This window comes from Carassius carassius, chromosome 45 (assembly GCF_963082965.1).
Source record: "Carassius carassius chromosome 45, fCarCar2.1, whole genome shotgun sequence".
In the NCBI taxonomy this organism is placed as follows: Eukaryota; Metazoa; Chordata; class Actinopteri; order Cypriniformes; family Cyprinidae; genus Carassius; species Carassius carassius.
The window spans coordinates 3,815,332-3,834,455 of NC_081799.1; the positions used below are offsets into that span (position 1 = coordinate 3,815,332).

At 35.8% G+C, this 19,124-nt stretch overlaps 2 protein-coding genes across 3 annotated transcripts in view; both read right to left on the minus strand.

Moving 5' to 3' along the window:
• sptlc1 (serine palmitoyltransferase, long chain base subunit 1) overlaps positions 1 to 11,539 on the minus strand; it is a 13,930-nt gene extending 2,391 nt beyond the window's left edge. Inside the window, exons 1-11 of the mRNA XM_059539156.1 lie at positions 11,419 to 11,539; positions 7,051 to 7,158; positions 6,036 to 6,130; positions 5,829 to 5,922; positions 4,834 to 4,906; positions 4,625 to 4,757; positions 4,415 to 4,544; positions 3,388 to 3,477; positions 1,399 to 1,506; positions 1,215 to 1,310; positions 1 to 35 (exon numbers count right to left, since the gene is read on the minus strand). Coding sequence (XP_059395139.1) covers positions 1 to 35; positions 1,215 to 1,310; positions 1,399 to 1,506; positions 3,388 to 3,477; positions 4,415 to 4,544; positions 4,625 to 4,757; positions 4,834 to 4,906; positions 5,829 to 5,922; positions 6,036 to 6,130; positions 7,051 to 7,158; positions 11,419 to 11,472 — 1,016 coding nt within the window. The 5' untranslated portion in view covers positions 11,473 to 11,539. The remainder of the gene's footprint in view (positions 36 to 1,214; positions 1,311 to 1,398; positions 1,507 to 3,387; positions 3,478 to 4,414; positions 4,545 to 4,624; positions 4,758 to 4,833; positions 4,907 to 5,828; positions 5,923 to 6,035; positions 6,131 to 7,050; positions 7,159 to 11,418) is intronic.
• Positions 11,540 to 16,162: 4,623 nt separating this feature from the next.
• LOC132127207 (CDC42 small effector protein 2) overlaps positions 16,163 to 19,124 on the minus strand; it is a 33,246-nt gene continuing 30,284 nt past the window's right edge. For both annotated transcript variants that reach the window (XM_059538957.1, XM_059538958.1), the window contains exons 3-4: positions 17,913 to 18,014; positions 16,163 to 16,302 (exon numbers count right to left, since the gene is read on the minus strand). In XM_059538957.1, coding sequence (XP_059394940.1) covers positions 16,201 to 16,302; positions 17,913 to 18,014 — 204 coding nt within the window. In that variant the 3' untranslated portion in view covers positions 16,163 to 16,200. The remainder of the gene's footprint in view (positions 16,303 to 17,912; positions 18,015 to 19,124) is intronic.

Genomic DNA, 19,124 nt, shown 5'->3' on the forward strand with positions numbered 1-19,124 from the left:
GACGCGGAGAAACAGTAACCCTGACCCGACAGACGCTGACAACACCAGAAAACACATTCATACTCAATCACCAGTGCACACCATAAGATAGCCATGTTCATGTCTGAGTACAGTAATGACGGGGAAACAGAGCGTCTTCTTTAGAAGGCAAAGCAGGTTTTAACAAAGGCTATACAACACGTATTTTACCAAAGCTTGGTGGGCCACAGTGATTCAGACCTGAGATGTTTGGAGACAGTGGCAGCTGGTGGTAAAACCATGCAAGCCACTGAATAAATAAATCAACACGGTAACTGACTTTTAATCTCACAATTCTGACTTTTTATGGAACTCACAGGTTATCACAGTAAGTTATTGATTTTTGAGTATTTTTCAAAGTAATTAGGCAATAAAATTGACTCTGTCAACGCCAAAACAAGAAACAATGCTGTTAATCCACTGGAATACTAAAATATTTCTTTACAATGTTATAAGAATTTAAATGTTATATTTATATGAATTCTCTGATATTCAACTGAAGTTGTACTTGTAATTGTTGTAGCCTGCTGCTATACTTATCTTATACTTATGTGTTTCAAGACTAAAACTTAGATTTTCCTAAATTTTCTAGAGCAACCGTTTTCTCATCCGTGAAAGCGACTGTATGATAATCTGCAAACGCTGCTCGGATTATTGACTCTCCATATGCATTAAAACAGAGCGTGTGTAAAGTCTCTAAAGGAAGAATGGATCTGATATGATTCGTGCGATTCACAAGTGAAGTTATATGAAAGTCAAATAGGCAAGGACAAGAACAAATCACTTATGACTATAGGTTGCATGAGGATAATTGTGCTCTTACGTCCAGATCTAAAAACGTTGCATATGTATATAATTACAGTTTAATCTTCAGAATATAGAAACCATATGTGTAGAAATATACATCAAAGGAAACTTCTTTTGATCATTTAAATAATAACCAGAAAGCCAAACCTTACAATACTCACTGACTAATAAAATCCTTTGCTTACTGAAAGAAACAATATTTCGGCTGCCAGTATTTGCTGTAAAACATCCCCTATTCACAGAATCTCAGTTTAGACCAGATAATGAATAAAGACAGTACACTGACATTAGCTTTGCAGTCTTTCTGAGTTGAATGGAGCAAATAAACTGTAATTTTAGAAAGTATGCACAATGGTGCAGATCAGTTTATTGCTGTTTTGTAGTCATACCTGGTGATCAATAACGAACGATCGTCCACAGCAGAAGCCTCCGATGGACGCCAGCGCATTCTCCATGTTGGCACTGATGAGGTCAATATCATCGATCTGAAATTAAAACACACATGCGGTTTTCACCGAATCGTTATTTTACACCCGAGCTCCTGAAACTGTAGAGAAGTTAAATATTACGTACGTTGACCCCAAAATGCTCTGTGACGCCTCTCCCGTGTTCTCCAAGCACTCCGAAAGACATGCTCTCCTCCAGGAAGATTCGCACTTTATATCTGTACTTCAGCTTCACCTGGAAAAGAAGCAGCAAGAGCAAAAACATCAGTCCATGTAAGTCTACAGCTAGGTTTCCATCAGAGGCCGACCGATATGGGTTTTTGTGGGTGTCGATACCGATACCAACATTAGGGAGTAAAATAAGGCCGATAACGATATATCGGCTGATATTCTTTGTGTATATTATAGTACAGTACCAGTAAAAGGTTTGGACACTTTCCAAACATTTGAAATGTGATCTGTTCATCAAGTGAATGTGTCTCTTCAGAGGACATGGATTAACAGCTCAATTCACGTGGACTTATGACGGGTTTGGAACGACATTAGATTGACAATTTTTTAATTTTTGGGTGAACTAGCCCTTTAATTTGTTTCTTTGAAATTGTTTGTAAAATGTAATCACAATTTGTGAGTGAAACTTGTTTCAAAGTATATCAAATAAGGGTGTAACGGTACTTGTATTCGTACCGGACCGTTTCGGTACAGGGCTTTCAGTATGGTGCACGTGTGTACCGAATGCAACATTTTGTGTGCGGAACATAGGTACATTTTCATGTTTCCAAACGAACATATTAAGTGGCGGAAGTCTCCGCGTTCAGCGACAAATCCCGCCCTGCAGCTGATTCTATCACGCGAGTGTGAACATCAATACAACTAGGAAAAAAACGATTGTAATTCAAACGCAGCTCCCGTCGGCATTTAAACAGACCTTTGCTCTTAATTCCGATCGGTCCAACGCAATAACGAAATCTGAGCAGGTCTCAAAACTGAAACTGTTGATGCTGCACTTTACACTTTGGAAAAGTTATATATATTTTTTAAATATGAGCAGGCCTAGAAGCTGGGATTGGTAATGCTGCACTGTAATCATAGTTATTTATTTATATTTTTCATTATATTTTATTATATGATATTGGTTTGAGACTGAGAGTATTTTATTTAGTGGAGAACTTTGCAGCAGTATTTTATTTCTTATTCTTTTTTTATTTATATATATATATAAATATATTTATATTTATATATATATATTTTATTTATATAATATATTTATTAAAAAGCATTTAAATTTTATAGTAAAAAAAGTTTATAGTAATAAACAACCTGCAGTTTAATGTTTGCATTTCTTTCCCTTACTGTCCCGAAAAAGGAATCGAACCGTGACTTTAAAACTGAGGTACGTACCGAACCGTGATTTTTGCGTACCGTTACACCCCTAATATCAAACACAATTTTATTTTTTGTATATTATTAGTGATGCTTTCCTTAGCAAACACCACAGAGTCAGATGCAGATGCAGAGAGTTTTTACTTTATTTATTTTTCACATTTTGTTGTTTCAGCTTATACACCATACCATCTGTGACCCTGGACCACAAAACCAGTCATAAGGGTCCATTTTTGTAATTTAGATCAAATATAATAAATACTCTTTCCACTGATGTATGGTTTGTTAGGATCAGGACAATATTTGAAAATCTGGAATCTGAGGGAGCAAAAAAATTTAAATATTGAGCCTTTAAAGTCGTCCAAATGAAATCCTTACCAATGCATATTACTAATCAAAAGTTTTGATATATCTACGATAGGAAATTTACAAAATATCTGTAAATGGCCCATCAAAATCAGATTAAAAAATGTTGTCATTCATTGAATTATAAGAATTTAAGTTAGGATTGTGCACTTTCACATCTCAAAAATGTTCAAAGAAGGGAGTGACAGTTAAAGGGTTAATAATGATTTTGTTGGCATGAAAGAAAAATCAATAATTTTGACCCATATGGAGTATTGTTGGCTATTGCTACAAATATACCTGTGCTACTGATGACTGCTTTTGTGCTCCAGGCTCACATACTATGATAACTTAGCAAACTTATTAAAAAGAAAACATTTTGTCTTACCAGTTGAGGTAGTGGACAGAGATCAGCGGTGTTGATATAGAGTCCCTCAACCACAATGAACCGCCGGATTACTTTCGCCTTGCGTGGATTCTAAAGAAAAACACAGAAATAATATGAATGAATGAACAAGCATGTATAACTGTGTAGAGAAACATCAAACATCAAATGCTAGACGTTTCTAAAGTCATTTGAGTGGATGTTAGTGTGGATAGATCATGAAAATGTAAATCTCACTGCACTTTATTCATCTGTGCATGTTTTACTAGAGTACTAAAGTTTGTTTTTGTAATCTTGCATCAAAAACGAAGAATGTTTTCTACTTAAAAAAACATTTCTGTTGACAAAAAAAAGCCACATGGAGAGAAATGTTATAATAACTGATAAAGTCACTTATCACTGTAGTCAAATCCCAATTGTTAAAACTGGTGATGTTTTATTTTAACGTTCTGCTGTTGCAGTGTACACAAATAAGTACTGTGTAATATTAATTAACAAAATATACTAAATACAGGGTTAGGATTAATGTTTGTTGTTTCAATTATGCATAATTTTAATTTACTTAAGTGAATTTAACATTTAAGAAGGACAGTGTTAATCAAGTCTGTTTCAATTAATTTAATATTTATATACTGCACACTATGCTTCTATGGAAGGCCAAATTACTCAAAAGTAATCATTATATAAATGCTGAAATATATAAATCATTAAATAAAATAAAATAAATAAATATTTATTTATTTCACTCCACATTCATTCATGACGTACCGACAACTGTAACTAAATAAATAAATGTATAAATAAATAAAAATGAATAATTCAATAGATCAATATATAAACGAATGAATGAATGAATATATTTATGCATTTCTTTAACTCTGTAATTATTTATGTATTTAAAGAATTTTTTTTTTAGTTTATTTATATTTTTCAACATGTATTTCATTTTGACTACTTTGGCCTTCCATATGCTTCACCAGGAAATATGTCATAAACTCGCCGTCTGAATTCCTCTTCAGTGTGAGATCACCTTCTGATCCTCGATCTCCTGCTCCTTCAGAAGGCGCTCCAGATCCTCCATATCATTGTGTTTGAAGTATTTGATGAAGCTGCGTGAAGCCTGCAGGCCTTTCTGAATGGAGAAACACGCCGCCTCGTCGCTGAGAAAACAAGAGAGACCGATCAGGAGGCTTGCTCATCTCTGTGAAAAAAGGCCTGTTGGGCTTCAGCGGGATCTTACACGAAGATGATGTCTCCTCTCTTGGAGTAGGCTGGGATGGCGCTGGCGATGGTGGCGAAGCCGTACGAGTAGATGATGGCCTCCTCTGTCCTCATGAACTTGGCCAGGCGCTCCTCTAACTCCAGATGCACATCTGTGAAACACTGCACTGCTGTAAACTGACGAGCAACACGAGACAGACAGACACCTGAGATGATGAGTCTACCCACCGAAGGTCCCATAGAAGCCTCTCGGTCCACACGTCCCCACGCCGTACTTCTTTAGCGACGACAATGCCTTCAGCTGAAAACAAATGGACCACACTGTAAGGCTTCTGTTAATTCACAGAACAGAGTTTCATAATGAGCTTTATTCACCTTTGACATGCCTCATTATACAGTTGTCATCATTTACTTTGCTTACTACATGTTCCACACCGCAATGTTCATGACTCACATGTGTTGTAATCTTAATAGAATCACAACACAAGAGTAAAATAGTGAAAACTGACCTGGTATATGTGGTATTTTGTTAAGAGGTTATGATGATGATAGAATTATATTTTAAAAAACAGAGACAACTTAGATTCAATTTTAACTTGAGAAGTCTGAGTTGATGTCAATTATTTGTACACCTTTCGTTGTTTTTTGTTTTAATTCAACAGAAGAGAATTAATTTGTTTCTGTCTGCTGTTATGCAATTTGAAAACTTTAAAACAAAACATTTATTTATCTACTATGCAAAGTTAGACCGATTTTACTTTAAGCAAAGATGCACTCAATTAATTAGTACAAGCATTTAACTGTAACTACAGATGGCAAATTCAGAAAAATATTTAACATTATAATAATTAGAAATATCTCTGGAGTAGTAGATCATCATATTAGACTGATTTCTGAAGATGCTGAAAATACAGCTTTGATCACAGGAATAAATTACATTATAACAAAGTTTTAAATAAAATAAGTTGTTTTCTAACTTTAAAAATATTTCCCAATTTTACTGTTTTTAATCACATAAATACAGACTTGGCAAATATTATAAATAATTAAAAACTCTTACAGCTGGTAAGTGTAAGGGCCATTTAAACTGCGCCTTTCAATCAGCTCCAGCGCTGAGATTTGTATTCATCAAGCTGTGTTTAGCTTTAAAGAGCCATCTGCACATGACAATCAGCAGCAGCTGTGCTGTGTGTGAAGGGAGAAGTGCTCATGATGCTACAAACCTTCACGCGCTCGCTGTCCAGCAGACCCAGGAAGTTAAACGAGGCAAAGTTAATGCACTCTTTCCCATTTACAATGATTTTGTGGCTTGGAGGCCTGTAAAAGAAAAACACGGCCTTCAGTCAGCATCTTTATCATTATTATTACACCATACGTGATGGAGACACGCCGTCTCTTCAGAGATGTGTTCAGAAACAGCAGAGACGTACCCCGTGACCACGTCATAGTTGAGGGAGGGGTGGTCTTTAGAGACGAGGGGGACCAGCGGCTCGGGCTGCCACTCCTCGATCAGCTCCTCTTTCTCCTGAGACACATGAACAACAATATTAGATGATCAACACCAACTAGCAATGAAGAATACCTGTAAAGCATTTACTAGTCTTATTCAGTGCTGATGTCAACATCCACTGATGCATTATTTTAATCTAAAGTTGGATCTGTTGATATTATTTACTCAAACTTATCTAATACTAACTGACAATCAACAGTATTTTTTATTGCATTAACAAAAATAAATAATAAAAACTGTAATAAATGTATTGCTTTTAGTGCATTAACTCCTGTTTATTAATGGGCGCTTTTGTTGTAAAGCATCGCTGGAATTTACTTTTAAATTTTTTTAATTGTTTTTAGGTATACTATACATTATTATTATTATTATTATTATTTGGATTGATCTTGTGCAGATTTTAGTTTGGTTAATTGCAACTAACTGAATAATTGTCAATTACAGTTCTGTAGTAAACGACTAACAAACAGCCAATTCATAATTCACATTAATAATTACAGGTAAACGTGTAGCATTTTATTAATGAGAATGAAAAGTTGCATGGATCTTGACAAATTGGTGACACAAATATTTCAACATTCAAGTGTCGGAGGTCAGTAGATCTGTGCAATTAATATGTTCATTTAGAAAGGATGGACTGAATTGATTAAAAGTGAGAGTAGATATAATTGCACTGCTATGATAACTGCTGTGCTTTGAAACCTTTTATTTATAAAATGTCCTGAAAAGTATGCATCCCCATTCCCACAAAAATATGAAGCAGAACATCACTTGAGCACTGATAATAATAATAATAATAATAATTAAAACGTTTCTTGAGCAGCAAATCAGTATATTATAATGGTTTCTGAAGAATTGCTGAAAAAACAGCTTTCATTATAACACGAACTAGATTATTAATAAGTGATATGTAATGTGCATAATGGATCTGGCACCTTTTCTGTGAGGTCTGATCTCTCCTGAAGTTTATATGTTTTGGAAAACAGCAGTCTGATGATCCATAAAATGAGGATCCCTTCTAAAATCAAATGATACGCTGGAGCCTAGAAGAGAAAACAACACGACTATTATAACATCAATACATGACCTTCTGATTCACATCATTATATAACAATGATCATAACTGGAGGATGTATTGCTAAAGACGTAGATACAAACACTAACAAGTGTGGCATTTAAATAGCTTTAAAAAGTGTGCATGAATCGGCTCTTTTTAAAGAGGGTTGTCAGATATCTGTACAGCAGTATCAAGATTTCCAGATCAGGCATCAAAAGGGCTGCTGACTTGGCAAGACAATAGTTTATTCAATTTAATTAGTAAGGTTGACTATTTATTGACTATCTGTGTCTAGTCTCATAATGGTGAAGGGAAAGCTTATTTTTAAAGGGAAATATACATCATACAGGTTTGTTGACAGTTTTATCAACCATGCTAACACACAAAAAGAAAGTAAATGGAGCTACAGCATTAAGGATAAACAGCACACAGCTCATAAAAACAATTTCATCCATTTAATTTACACCAAAATACTATTACAGACAGCTGTAGTTACTACAATGACTTGGACAGAGGTGGAAAGAGTACAAAAATATTCTACTCAAGTAAAAGTACCATTACATTAATGAAATTTTACTTAAGTACAAGTAAAAGTACCAGTCTAAAAATCTACTCAAGTAAAAGTAAAAAGAAGCTCATTGAAAATTTACTCAGAGTAAAAATTACTTAGTTACATTTTAACAGTGGGAGGAAGTCAAAATGGGACAGGCCAAGGGTGTCAAACTCAGTTCCTGGAGGGCCACAGTCCTGCACAGTTTAGATTTAACCCTAATTAAACACACCTGATCCAGCTAATCTAATCATTTAGGTTTATTTAAAAAAACTACATGATATGCGTGCTGGAGCAGGGTTATAACTAAACTCTGCAGGGCTACGACCCTCCAGGAACTGAGTTTGACACCCCTGGGATAGGTCTATTAATCTCAAACTAGTTGTTTTTAATTAAAGGAATCAGTTATTTAGAATAATTAAAACATTTGGGCTGTTACCAGGCAAATCAGTATCAACAAACTCATCTTTTAATGCAGAGGAAATGCAGAAGATTCATTGGAAGTGGCATTTAGATGCAGGGGCGTTGCTAGGGTCTTGATACATTGGGGGCTTAGACCAGAATCCCCCCCCCCCCCCCCCGCGCTTTTGGTAATTTGGAAGTGTTGAGCATTAAAGACTTCTTTTACAGCATTCAGGTGCATTTTTTGTAGCATTATAAATGATAGGTAAAAAGATAGAATGCTTTATTTGTAGAACTGTAACAGCAATTCACTGAAACACAAATAAATAATCATCGTCTCTGCCTCCTTCCTTGACACCACCTAATCTGTCATTTATTTTTGTTTTGATAATAAATGGAGCCAGCCTCCAAAAGTGAAACCTGTCCTGTGATTTTTTTTTTGTTCTTATACATTAAGTGTTTGTTGTCTTTACATTCAAATAATAATGTTTCAAATAATCTAGAATATATATGGAATAAATAGCATTCAATACAAAATGAGTATCTCTCATATATTAAAATCATAAAGAGTTTTTATGTGAAAGATTTGCTTTGTTGTGCATTAGAACCACACGAGGCATTTTAGTCATATTACAAAATAATTTATTGAGGCCAAACATAATATAACATTATAAACTGTGTCACTTCACCACGTGACAGCAGCAAGCAGGCTCCTGTGCATTCATTGACATAAACATAAAAATCCCTCGCGCCTGACGCGCTATTCGCGTCCGGTGTGAACGCACCATAGTCACCTGACTTAAAGTTCAATGATAGGAATGAAACAATGAATGAGTTGTTGTTAATTCTCCATTTTCACTGTATGTTTCATTAAAAAAACGGCAGCAAAACAGCGATTAAAAGCCGTTTAGCTCGCGTCTCGCGAGATGAGAAAAGTGACATCGGTTGCTATAGGTAGCCTATCAGACAGAAAAGTTGATGCTAGCGATGTTAGGATTTCCTAACCTGAAATAAAAAGAATGAAGCAAGATATGATTCCTAAAGTTATTTAGTATTTGCTTCGGTAATACCAATCGGGGAAAATCCTATCTTAAGACTCTTTCTGTAATACGGCCCCTGGTATTCTAGCTAGCTATCCATCTGAGGGGAATAACGTTAATTTACACATCGTGTTTCAATCGCCAAATCAGATTTATAGGCTACTTCATCTACATTCTTCACGAGAAACGGATTATGGCTCACAAAATGGATTAGTTATAGGCGAAATAGTAAGGTCCCACGTACTTTATATATACAGTACATGTTGTTCTGCATTAATACCACAGTAAGTACAGGGCTAGGTGTTAGACCAGGGTTTGCTAAAGAGCCTTCACCGACCTGAGCTTAATGATGAGGGAACGGCGCCAGTAGATAACTCTTCTTGCCTCCTTATTTTACTTTTTAAAAAGTGTCTAATGTCCATAGCTACCACCAGAAGCCACAAACAACAATGACAGTAAAGCCCAAAGCTCTTTCTCCTCAGGCGCGCACTCTAAGCTGTAACCATAGTAACTTTAATCTGCTTGAACACAGTTTAATCGTCTTTAATACATGATTGATTCCGAAGGATAGATTAAAAGACCCGGTCATTTTTTTTTAAATAAATACAAATTATTAAAATAAAAAATAAAAATTATCAATAAATTAATTTTTTTGAGATCCGGGGCTATAAAAAAAAACATCCGGGGCTGAAGCCCCGGATGCCCATGTCTAACGACGCGCCTGTTTAGATGTATTACACTGTTTAGTGCAGACAAGAATGCATTTAACCTGCAGTTACAAATGCATGAATAATGTTTTGATATACAAGGCATAAAATGTTGAATACTCATTTGAAATGATAAGAAATTAATTATTTAAAAAAATCAAAAGATACTTTAAATGTGAAATTAAAATGGCCAGTATGTGTCAGCAAGTCACTGTTAATAAGTGAGTCATTGCGACTGAACCGAATCATTTAAACGGTTGATTCATTCAGGAACGAAACACTGTCACGTTGCTCAGAGACGCAAAACTTTGCTTTGGTGGCTGTGTTTGGAATTATTTTCTGTTGTAGAAATAGAGCTAAAAAAGGCAATATGATGTCTAAAACGCAAGTCTCTTAATTAACTTGTTTACTGAACTGTTATATATAAGTATGTATATATTCATGATGTTTTTTGGAGAAAAAGATGGCATTCTTTGTGTGATTTTGATTTAATAAATGAAATTATATAAATATGTGAATTTTCTGCCCCTATATCTTAAATTTTGTGATCATTCTAAATGCATTTTAGGAGACTGAATCACACAGTGAAAGAACGCACTATAAATGGGCGCGCACATCATTACAACAAAAATAGCACACTCCTCACCACGGTCTTTTTAGCTAATTTGTGCAAAACCTCTTGCTAAAATGTCAAAGCTTCATTTTAACCACCAATGCAACGATGCAATTATTTAGCTTACCTCTACATTCTTGCGAAGGGTTGATGTCTTGTCGAGATTTTAAAAGCTGCTAGTTTGGTCTTCCTAGGCAAGTACAGCTTACACTGCATAATAGAGCATACATATGGCCAGGGGTTCACTTCATTTCCTTCGAGTTCAACTTCAGAATATGACGGGGTTTCGTTTTCAGCGGTGTCTGCACCACTAACGCCTGTTTTGTCCGTCTGCATCTTTCTTGTGACTTTAGCGCCAGTTTGCCCTCCTGCCCATTATTTACTGACGTAGTTTCCAGGGAGCGATTTATTTTTTTTTTTTTTTTTTTTTTTTACTCAGTACTTAATGTGTTTTAAAATGTAGCGAAGTACAATACTTGAAACAAAATATACTTAAGTAAAAGTAAAATTACGGTTTTAAAAAATTACTTTAAAAAGTATTAGTACACAAAAAAGCTACTCAATTACAGTAACGCGAGTAAATGTAATTCGTTACTTTCCACCTCTGGACTTGGAATCAGCCACAATTGGAAAGAGCGATCGTGAAAGCTAACATTTTTAAGGATCATGCCGATTTGACAGTATCAGTAATAAATTGTAGTGTAGTGGTTGATGAAGGTAATGTGAACTGATGTGAGTCTCAGATTTGTGTTTAACACTGTTCACTTCCTGGAGTTACAGCATCACAACACTCAGGATTAAATGTGAAGCAGAGCCAAATACACTCACACAGCCCGGCGCTGTTTAAATGAACACATTTGACAGAGCCTGTAGATATTTCTACTGACTGGAAATGTAAAAAAAAAAAAAAAAAAAAGAAGAAAGTTGTAATTACCTCGTAAAACGCTTGCACCATCTCCACCAACACCCACTGCTGTCCAGACGCCATCTTGACTGAGTCACGTGACCGCGCGCGTCTTCCGGAGTAATGCACGCGCCATCGCGCGGAAGACCGGCGTCAGTGCAATCCTCGTGTGCGCGCGGTTTTTTTTTACTATTAAGAAATGTGTTTAAATAAATATATATTGACACTTGAAAATACCTTCGTTCAATTTCACAAAACGAAGCACATTTTCTGGTCACTTTCTGTGTGAGTCTAACACCTAGTGGACTTTCTGTTATCTGTGACCGTGCACTAACACTGAGCACAGAATCTGTCATAAGGGTCAATGTTTTGAAATAGAGATTTCTTCATCATCTAAATAAAAAATCTTTCCATTGATGTATGGTTTATTAGGCTAGGACAATATTTGGATGAGATACAACTATTTGAAAACCTGGAATCTGAGGGAGCAGAAAAATCAAAATATTGAGAAAATCATCTTTAAAGTTGTCCAAATGAAGTTCTTAGCAATGCATATTACTAATCAAAAATGAAATTTTTATATATTTACGGTAGGAAATTTACAAAATATCTTCATGGAACATGACCTTTATTTAATATCCTAATGATTTTTGGCATGAAAGAAAAATTTATAATTTTGACTCATACAATATATTATTGGCTACTGCTACAAATATACCCCAGAGACTCAAGACTGGTTTTGTGCTCCAGGGTCACATAGTATACAGCATGGACATTATGTGTCATTTTTATTAGCAAACGCATTTACAGTGCACCTAAAGAATGATGTCCAGTATTCATATTTCACATCCCTCTTATATTTCAGCAAGTGATGCAGAATAAAGAAGGAGGTAACTGTGTGAAATGACAGTCTGCTGGTGAGCGTTGAGCTTGTTCTGCTGTAAACACACGGGCTAATGTCATCTACACTGCTATGTTTGTCATGAATCCTGACCAAGTCTAAAAACACTTCTCTTATATTTTGTAAAAATCAGAAAAAGTTCATTCAAGCAAAGATACATGTAAAAAATATTTATTTCGACAGAACACATCTGGGTAATCGAGTGTAAAATATCATGGGTGCCAAAGAAATGAGTGTTTCCCTGATGCTGAACTCCATCCGCAGTCAAACTAAACCAGAGAGTGGGCTTATTGTCACGTACTGCAGGCTGGTGGACAACACTTTGGCCACACATTACATAATATTGCATTCAAATTCAAATTAAAACACCAAGATAGGCTTCTCAATGTCCTCATCATCACAACATCACATATCTGCTCTGATTTCAATCCAGCACACGACATGAACATCAGAAATTCACTTATGCTTTTCTTTCATGAACAAGGCCTTAAAGGGACAGTTCACCTAAAAAACTGAAAATTCTGTCATCATTCACTTGTTGTTGTTTCGTCCTTCTGCTGAACACAAAAGAAGAAATGTATACAGGTTTGGGAGAGTAAATGAACTGTGAACTGTCCCTTTAAATGAGCGAAACCGACTCGGTTCAGTTTAAAACCAAGAAGATTTACAGTCAATTTGAGACAAATGTTAAAACACTGGGTCATGTGATGCGGCTCACATTTGCATACCTTCTGATTTGATTTCTACATCCATCTAAAAAATGCACTGGCAGAGATCTCTGATCACATGCCAGCAAAACAAAGAACAAAACACAGCAGGAGCTAAACGGGGGAAATAATTTAAGACGGAGAGCAGATACAGTAAAAGCACTTGAGAAAAGACTACAGTTAACAGGGATCCATGCACAGATACATTTAGCATTCACAGGAATTATAACTCTCTCAAAGTCAATATTTGAAGATTATACATTTTCTTCTGGCAAATATTCACTATATGACACAGCAGGCCTTATTAAAACAGCACAAAAAATACCAAGCAGCTAAAAGGATTTTACCCTTTATGATAATTCATAAACTTCACCACACTGGGTCGGAAAAGAAGGGAACTGATATACCCAAATATACAGTTTAAACTGTTTGTGTGACAATACTGGAAAATAATAAAAAGTTTGTAATTGTAATTTAAATACCGTTTAAGAATTGCACTTTATCATAGCATTGGCAATACAGGATTTAAAGAGGTTTCAGAAGACTGTAGGCTTTTTTTATCTTGTCCTGAGTGAAGAATAGGAGCGTTGACTGTATAATAACACACAGCCGGCTGAACTAATCCACTGAAATGAGCAGAACATCTAATTAAACGGTCTGATTAATCCTGAAAACAATCAAGAGATGAATCGCACAAAAACATGTCCAGGCCAAGCTCACTTGCCCCCAAAATTATATAGATCTGATTTGAATCAAAAAACTAAATACAAAATTGTGCTTAAGCATGCATAAAAATAAAAAGTATATATACAGTAATGAATAATATAATACGTAATCATTATATTGCTATTTTATTCAATTAAGATATTTTTTATAGATATAAGTGTGTGGAGGCTATTAAATTATAAACATAACATCACTATGCAATAATATTAATGGTCCTAAAAAAAATTCTTGACTTATGCAAATATATGTGCAAAAATATAGAGCTTTTTCTTCTTTTTCGGGATGTAAATATAAGCAGGACTTGATCTTGACAGGTTTCATGGGATTCAACACTACTTTATTGAGAGAATATAAGTCTTTAAAAAAGACAAACATCTATACTGAATAAGACTACAGCCGTAGGCAAGAGTGAGCCTGTGACTTTATCATTTACTAACGGCCTTTCAGTAAATAAGGTACCTATTTTATATTTCAATAATATATTGGCTGGATCAAGTGGACACCTCTACAAGCAAGCAGTGCATGTCAGCTGGCGTTGTGTCTTTTACTAAGGAGCCCCTGAGGGAACATGGTCATGTCATGAGATGGAGAAATACTCGCAATACTTTTGCATTCACCTAAGAAAATTTACATTCACTTGAACAGTTTCATTCACTTACAAAACATTTGTACTTTCCCAATAATCTTTTGCATTTGCTTGCAAATGTATTGCACCCCCCCCCCCCTTTTTTCTTCAATCTCAAATTATTTCAAGTTGTGCATTCAATGCATTCAACGTTTTTTGTAGGGGAATGCAAAACCTTTGCTTGCAAATGAGATCATTTTTTCATCCTAACTTATGCTTTCCAAGACTATGTCCTCTTAGGAGCTCCATATTTGAACAGAAATAGGATCCTATTGTGAGTCCAGTCATCGAAGGCCAATAGGTGGTGCTGTTTTGTGGCCAAGCTACCGGAGTAAATTTACTCACATCACAGTTCTCATTACCCTATTTAATGAAATGCCCCTGTAATCGCAGTTACAACGATACAGAGCACTAGAACTAATCAAAATCATTTTATACATTTTTTCTGTACACAGTTTCGGACGTACACTGACACAGCAGACAGCAGAAGGAGAAACACCACTCATGCCTTTCAACATCAGTGATTCACTACAATGAAAACTGAAGAAAAAAACAAGAAATGCAAACTGAAACACTGAGATGGCAAAGTAACAATCACATTTCCTGAAAAATGTCATTAGCTGTGCTCATGTTTAAACACAAAGTCCTTCCATTGCACTGAGCAGTTTGGCACCGCATGACTGTAAGCAGCCACTTTCTCAGACAAACACTGGGGTCCGCTCCGAGCTGATCACTGAATCAAAAATAAAAGCAGTCTTTTCATGAGCAAACAAAAGAGAACCAACCCAAAACGACTGTTTGCATGGGCTTCAGACCCACAGATGTGCGCGATGAAAAGCAACAGTTGACAGCACACCACAGAAGAAAGCAGGCACACACTTCTAGGCTGGAGGGGCATGCGATGAAGCAGTGACGGAAACAACACTGGAGCACTGTGGGGGCCTGCCTCTTCCCCAGGGAGCACACAGCTGTCCGTGTGTTTGCTGGAGAAGATTGAGGTGAGAAGTGGCCACCGGGGCACGTGGAGAGCTGCTGGAGGGGAACCAGAGCAGAAAATATCACACAGATTAGCTTCATGCAGAGAGGATGACCACAGCTGAAAGCATCCAGCGCTTTCAGTATTTCAATCACAAGTGCTTCGACTTCGCAGAATAAACATGAGCAGTGTTTCAAAATCACAATGCGACTGTCTTCACAAAATTTTCAAGTTCATTTTTGTACAGTGTTACCGGGGAGCGTTATTTTTGCTGCTCCAAAAGTGCCACCTAGTGAGCCAGTGGTTTGTGGTTTACCATTCAAAAAGATGTTTATGATTATATATGTTTTATTTTTCAATGATGTTAGGATTGAGAATCTGAACAGTTGGGTTGTTCTTTTGTAAAATGATTTATATTTGTGGGTATGTATGACCTGATTGTACTCAAATTTGTATTACTCATAATTTGCCACTGATCTTAACTGAATGAAAGTATTTGGTGAACGAGTCATTGATTTCTGTGGACCTTTTTTGTGGAGTCATAAAGCTTAACTAGTGGGGTATTAACATGAAAATATCTTGAAAAAATAATTTTTTTCAGGCAGTTAACCAAAAACCCATACAAAAAACAAATTTTTCAAAACAATGGACATTAATGCATTTAAAAGTTAACACAGAAAGTGGAGCTTAAGTGTCTTAAGGTGATGATTATACCATAGCTCATGAATCAGTTCATGGAGGGTTTGAACCTACAGTACAAGCTTTTAGATTTCAGTTCAGATCTTAAGCACTAAACCACACAATTATTGCATTACATTGCAGCAGGTATTTAATACAAATTAAAGAGTGGTTTACTCACCCCTTCCAACAACACGGATTATCCTGCTTTTGTATCCACCAGCTGCATCTGTACATTAACAGACATGGCCTCTCCTCCATAGCCTCCTTTAGACTGCATTTGGTTCTGAACGGAGTTCACCTGGACATAGGATTAAAACAAAATCAACCCAAACTGAGTTTGAAATCTATCGTCACTCTCCCTCCAGAACCACACGCCTCAGCCGGACTGAGTGGCAAAAGAGCTGCTGCATGCCTGGATTTAATAACACCAGTAAAACAAACTATAATCAGTTTAAACTAAAGGTTGTCGGGCTTGATATATTGTTCCTTACAACTTACTAAAGATCAAGTGGTCCATTGATATTGATACGCAGCCAAGAGTCGTGTTTCCTGACATTTATATGTGCACCATTTGGACGCCAGGGAGATATATAAATATATAAAGCAAATTTGCCCGTGAACGCATTTTGTAAATACAAAATAGGTTGGTCTACATCTGGGTAATCACTTATATCAATGTTATATACGGTATCGTCTTATCATTCAGCCCCAAAAACTTGAAATCTTTCATTGATGAGGTGTCTATACGACATATAACAATACAAAAAATAGGGTATGATGCTATGATTTTACTGCAAAATTCAAAATATTAACACAAAATGATAACTGCAAATCCATGTTTCGCTGCCTGGAGTCCATGTGTGTTTGAAACTGTAGCAATCCATTTCCATCTCTTTTCTGTAGCTTTCCACAGTCTGTAAAAATATACCTCAGATTTCTTGTCTAATCTCTTTGTGCAGTTAATCACAAAGCTCTTTCTCGTTTCAGATGTGTTTTGTGTGTTGTGTCACAGCATTCACGCTGAAAACCAGTGTGTTTTGTCACTCAGAGGAGCCGCAGTCACATTATCAAATCAAATACCCCTGGCACATGGCTTCAGAAGAATAGTGCATGAGTCATATTGACTACTTTTTCTTACTTTCTTTGTTTCTTCTGAGCTTATTCTGTGTTTTACAGAACCAAAGCTGCACTAAACCTTTCTCTAATACTAGGGCATAAAGTGGGTTAAAGCCTGGATAGTTTACAGACTTTTCTGCAGAACTGCACTGTAACCAAATGAGTAACCAAATGGTGTGAAACCAATGAGATGACTTAAAATTAATTGTTTGAATCTGATCAAGTCCAATTCTGATTCTGCTTATCGATCCCGAATCTTTTTGATACCCAACATGGTTAAAAATTAAGTCAAACATTTAGATATCGAACCTATTTAGTCTGTGTCTCTTTTTGTTAAACATTTAATTGCTGTTGAACACTATAAACAAAAATCAGCAGGCTACATAAAAACTGAATTTGATTAAGAGCTGTTTGTGTGCAAAATAGAGCGGCATGATTCTGGATGCATTTAGCCTTTTTTGTCTTTTTAATGGAGGTTGTACTGTATGTAGTTATATACTAGAAGAAATATTAGACGACTAAAGTAAATTAAAGAATGGAACGATTCAATGACTCTCTCAAGATTTACATGTTTCATTACTGGATGAATCAGTGTTTTTGAATGAATCTCTTGAATGAATGATTCAAAGACAAATACATTTTTAACAGCCCCTTTTCACCTCACAGGAATTGATAGGTGTAATGGAAATTAAAGTTTTACAATAAATGTCTGATTCATGACTTTATGTATCCGATTCTGGAACTGGAATTGGTTTTCGATTCCCAACCCTACTGAACATTAGTTGTACTTACAGAGTTCATGCCACTGAAGATATCTCCAGAGCCTACATGGGCCGTGTGGACAAAATTAGTCGGCTCGCCGATCATACTCCGATCTATACGTCTCCGCCTCTTCTGCAGAGTAAGAAACAAACATAGATGAATACATATCTAAACATGTTTCAGCAGCAATGTTCCTTTACCCTTTATAGCTTTACATTAAAGAGATAGTTTACACAAAAATAAAAACTGTTATCATTCACACACACATGTCGTTCCATGACTTTCGTTCATCTTTGAAACACAAAGAAAGACGCCTTAGAGATTTCTGACCTTCCAATGAAAGTTCATTCCACCAGAACCTCATAGGTTTCATTTTTAGCATCAAACAAGCATTTTCTACCATCAAATAAAATTAAATCTCTTCAGAAGAATTGGAATAAAGTGTTAGATTCTTAAAACCTTTATGAATTGTGTTTATAATGTCTTGAAAGTTTTGGTTACCTGGACTTTCAATGGAGTGACAGAAACCTATTAAATTTTGTTAGAAATCTTTAAGAAACCAGTACTATGCCATCAGTATCAAGGCCTTGGTTTGAGCACATCATTTTCAGCCCTTTTCTTAAAAAAAATTATCAATTTGTTTAATCCATAAACTTTAATCCATTACAAAAAAAAAAAATATGAAATAGAAAATGAGTGAAGACTAAAAAAGCTTAAACCCAGCTGAGGGCACTTCATAAATCCATCATACGCCATGCCAAAGCAATACTATGTGGTTTACTGCTAATATTGAACAGCAGCATTCATTGAAACATCTTTCAGAAGGGTGCTTCATATTTGCCACATGACCTCATAACAACCTCATCAATGCACACTGCAAAATAGATTTAAAGCATTTAAACATAGAGTTAATGCATGGTTATACGGTTGTGCTCATAAACATACATGCATGCCCCTTGCAGAATATGCAAAATGTTTAACAAAATAAGAGGGATGATGAAAATTGCATGTTATTCGTTATTTAATAATGTCCTGAATAACATAACAGATGTTTACATATACACATCCACAAGACAAAATTATAACTGAATTTAGAAAAATGGCCCTGTGTTGTTACCTGGATGATCCACGACTGTTTGTCTGTTTAGTGATAGTTGTTCACGAGTCCCTGGTTTGTCTTGAACAGTTAAACTGCCTGCTGTTCTTCAGAAAAATCCCCTTTCCAACAACAACTCTATGATT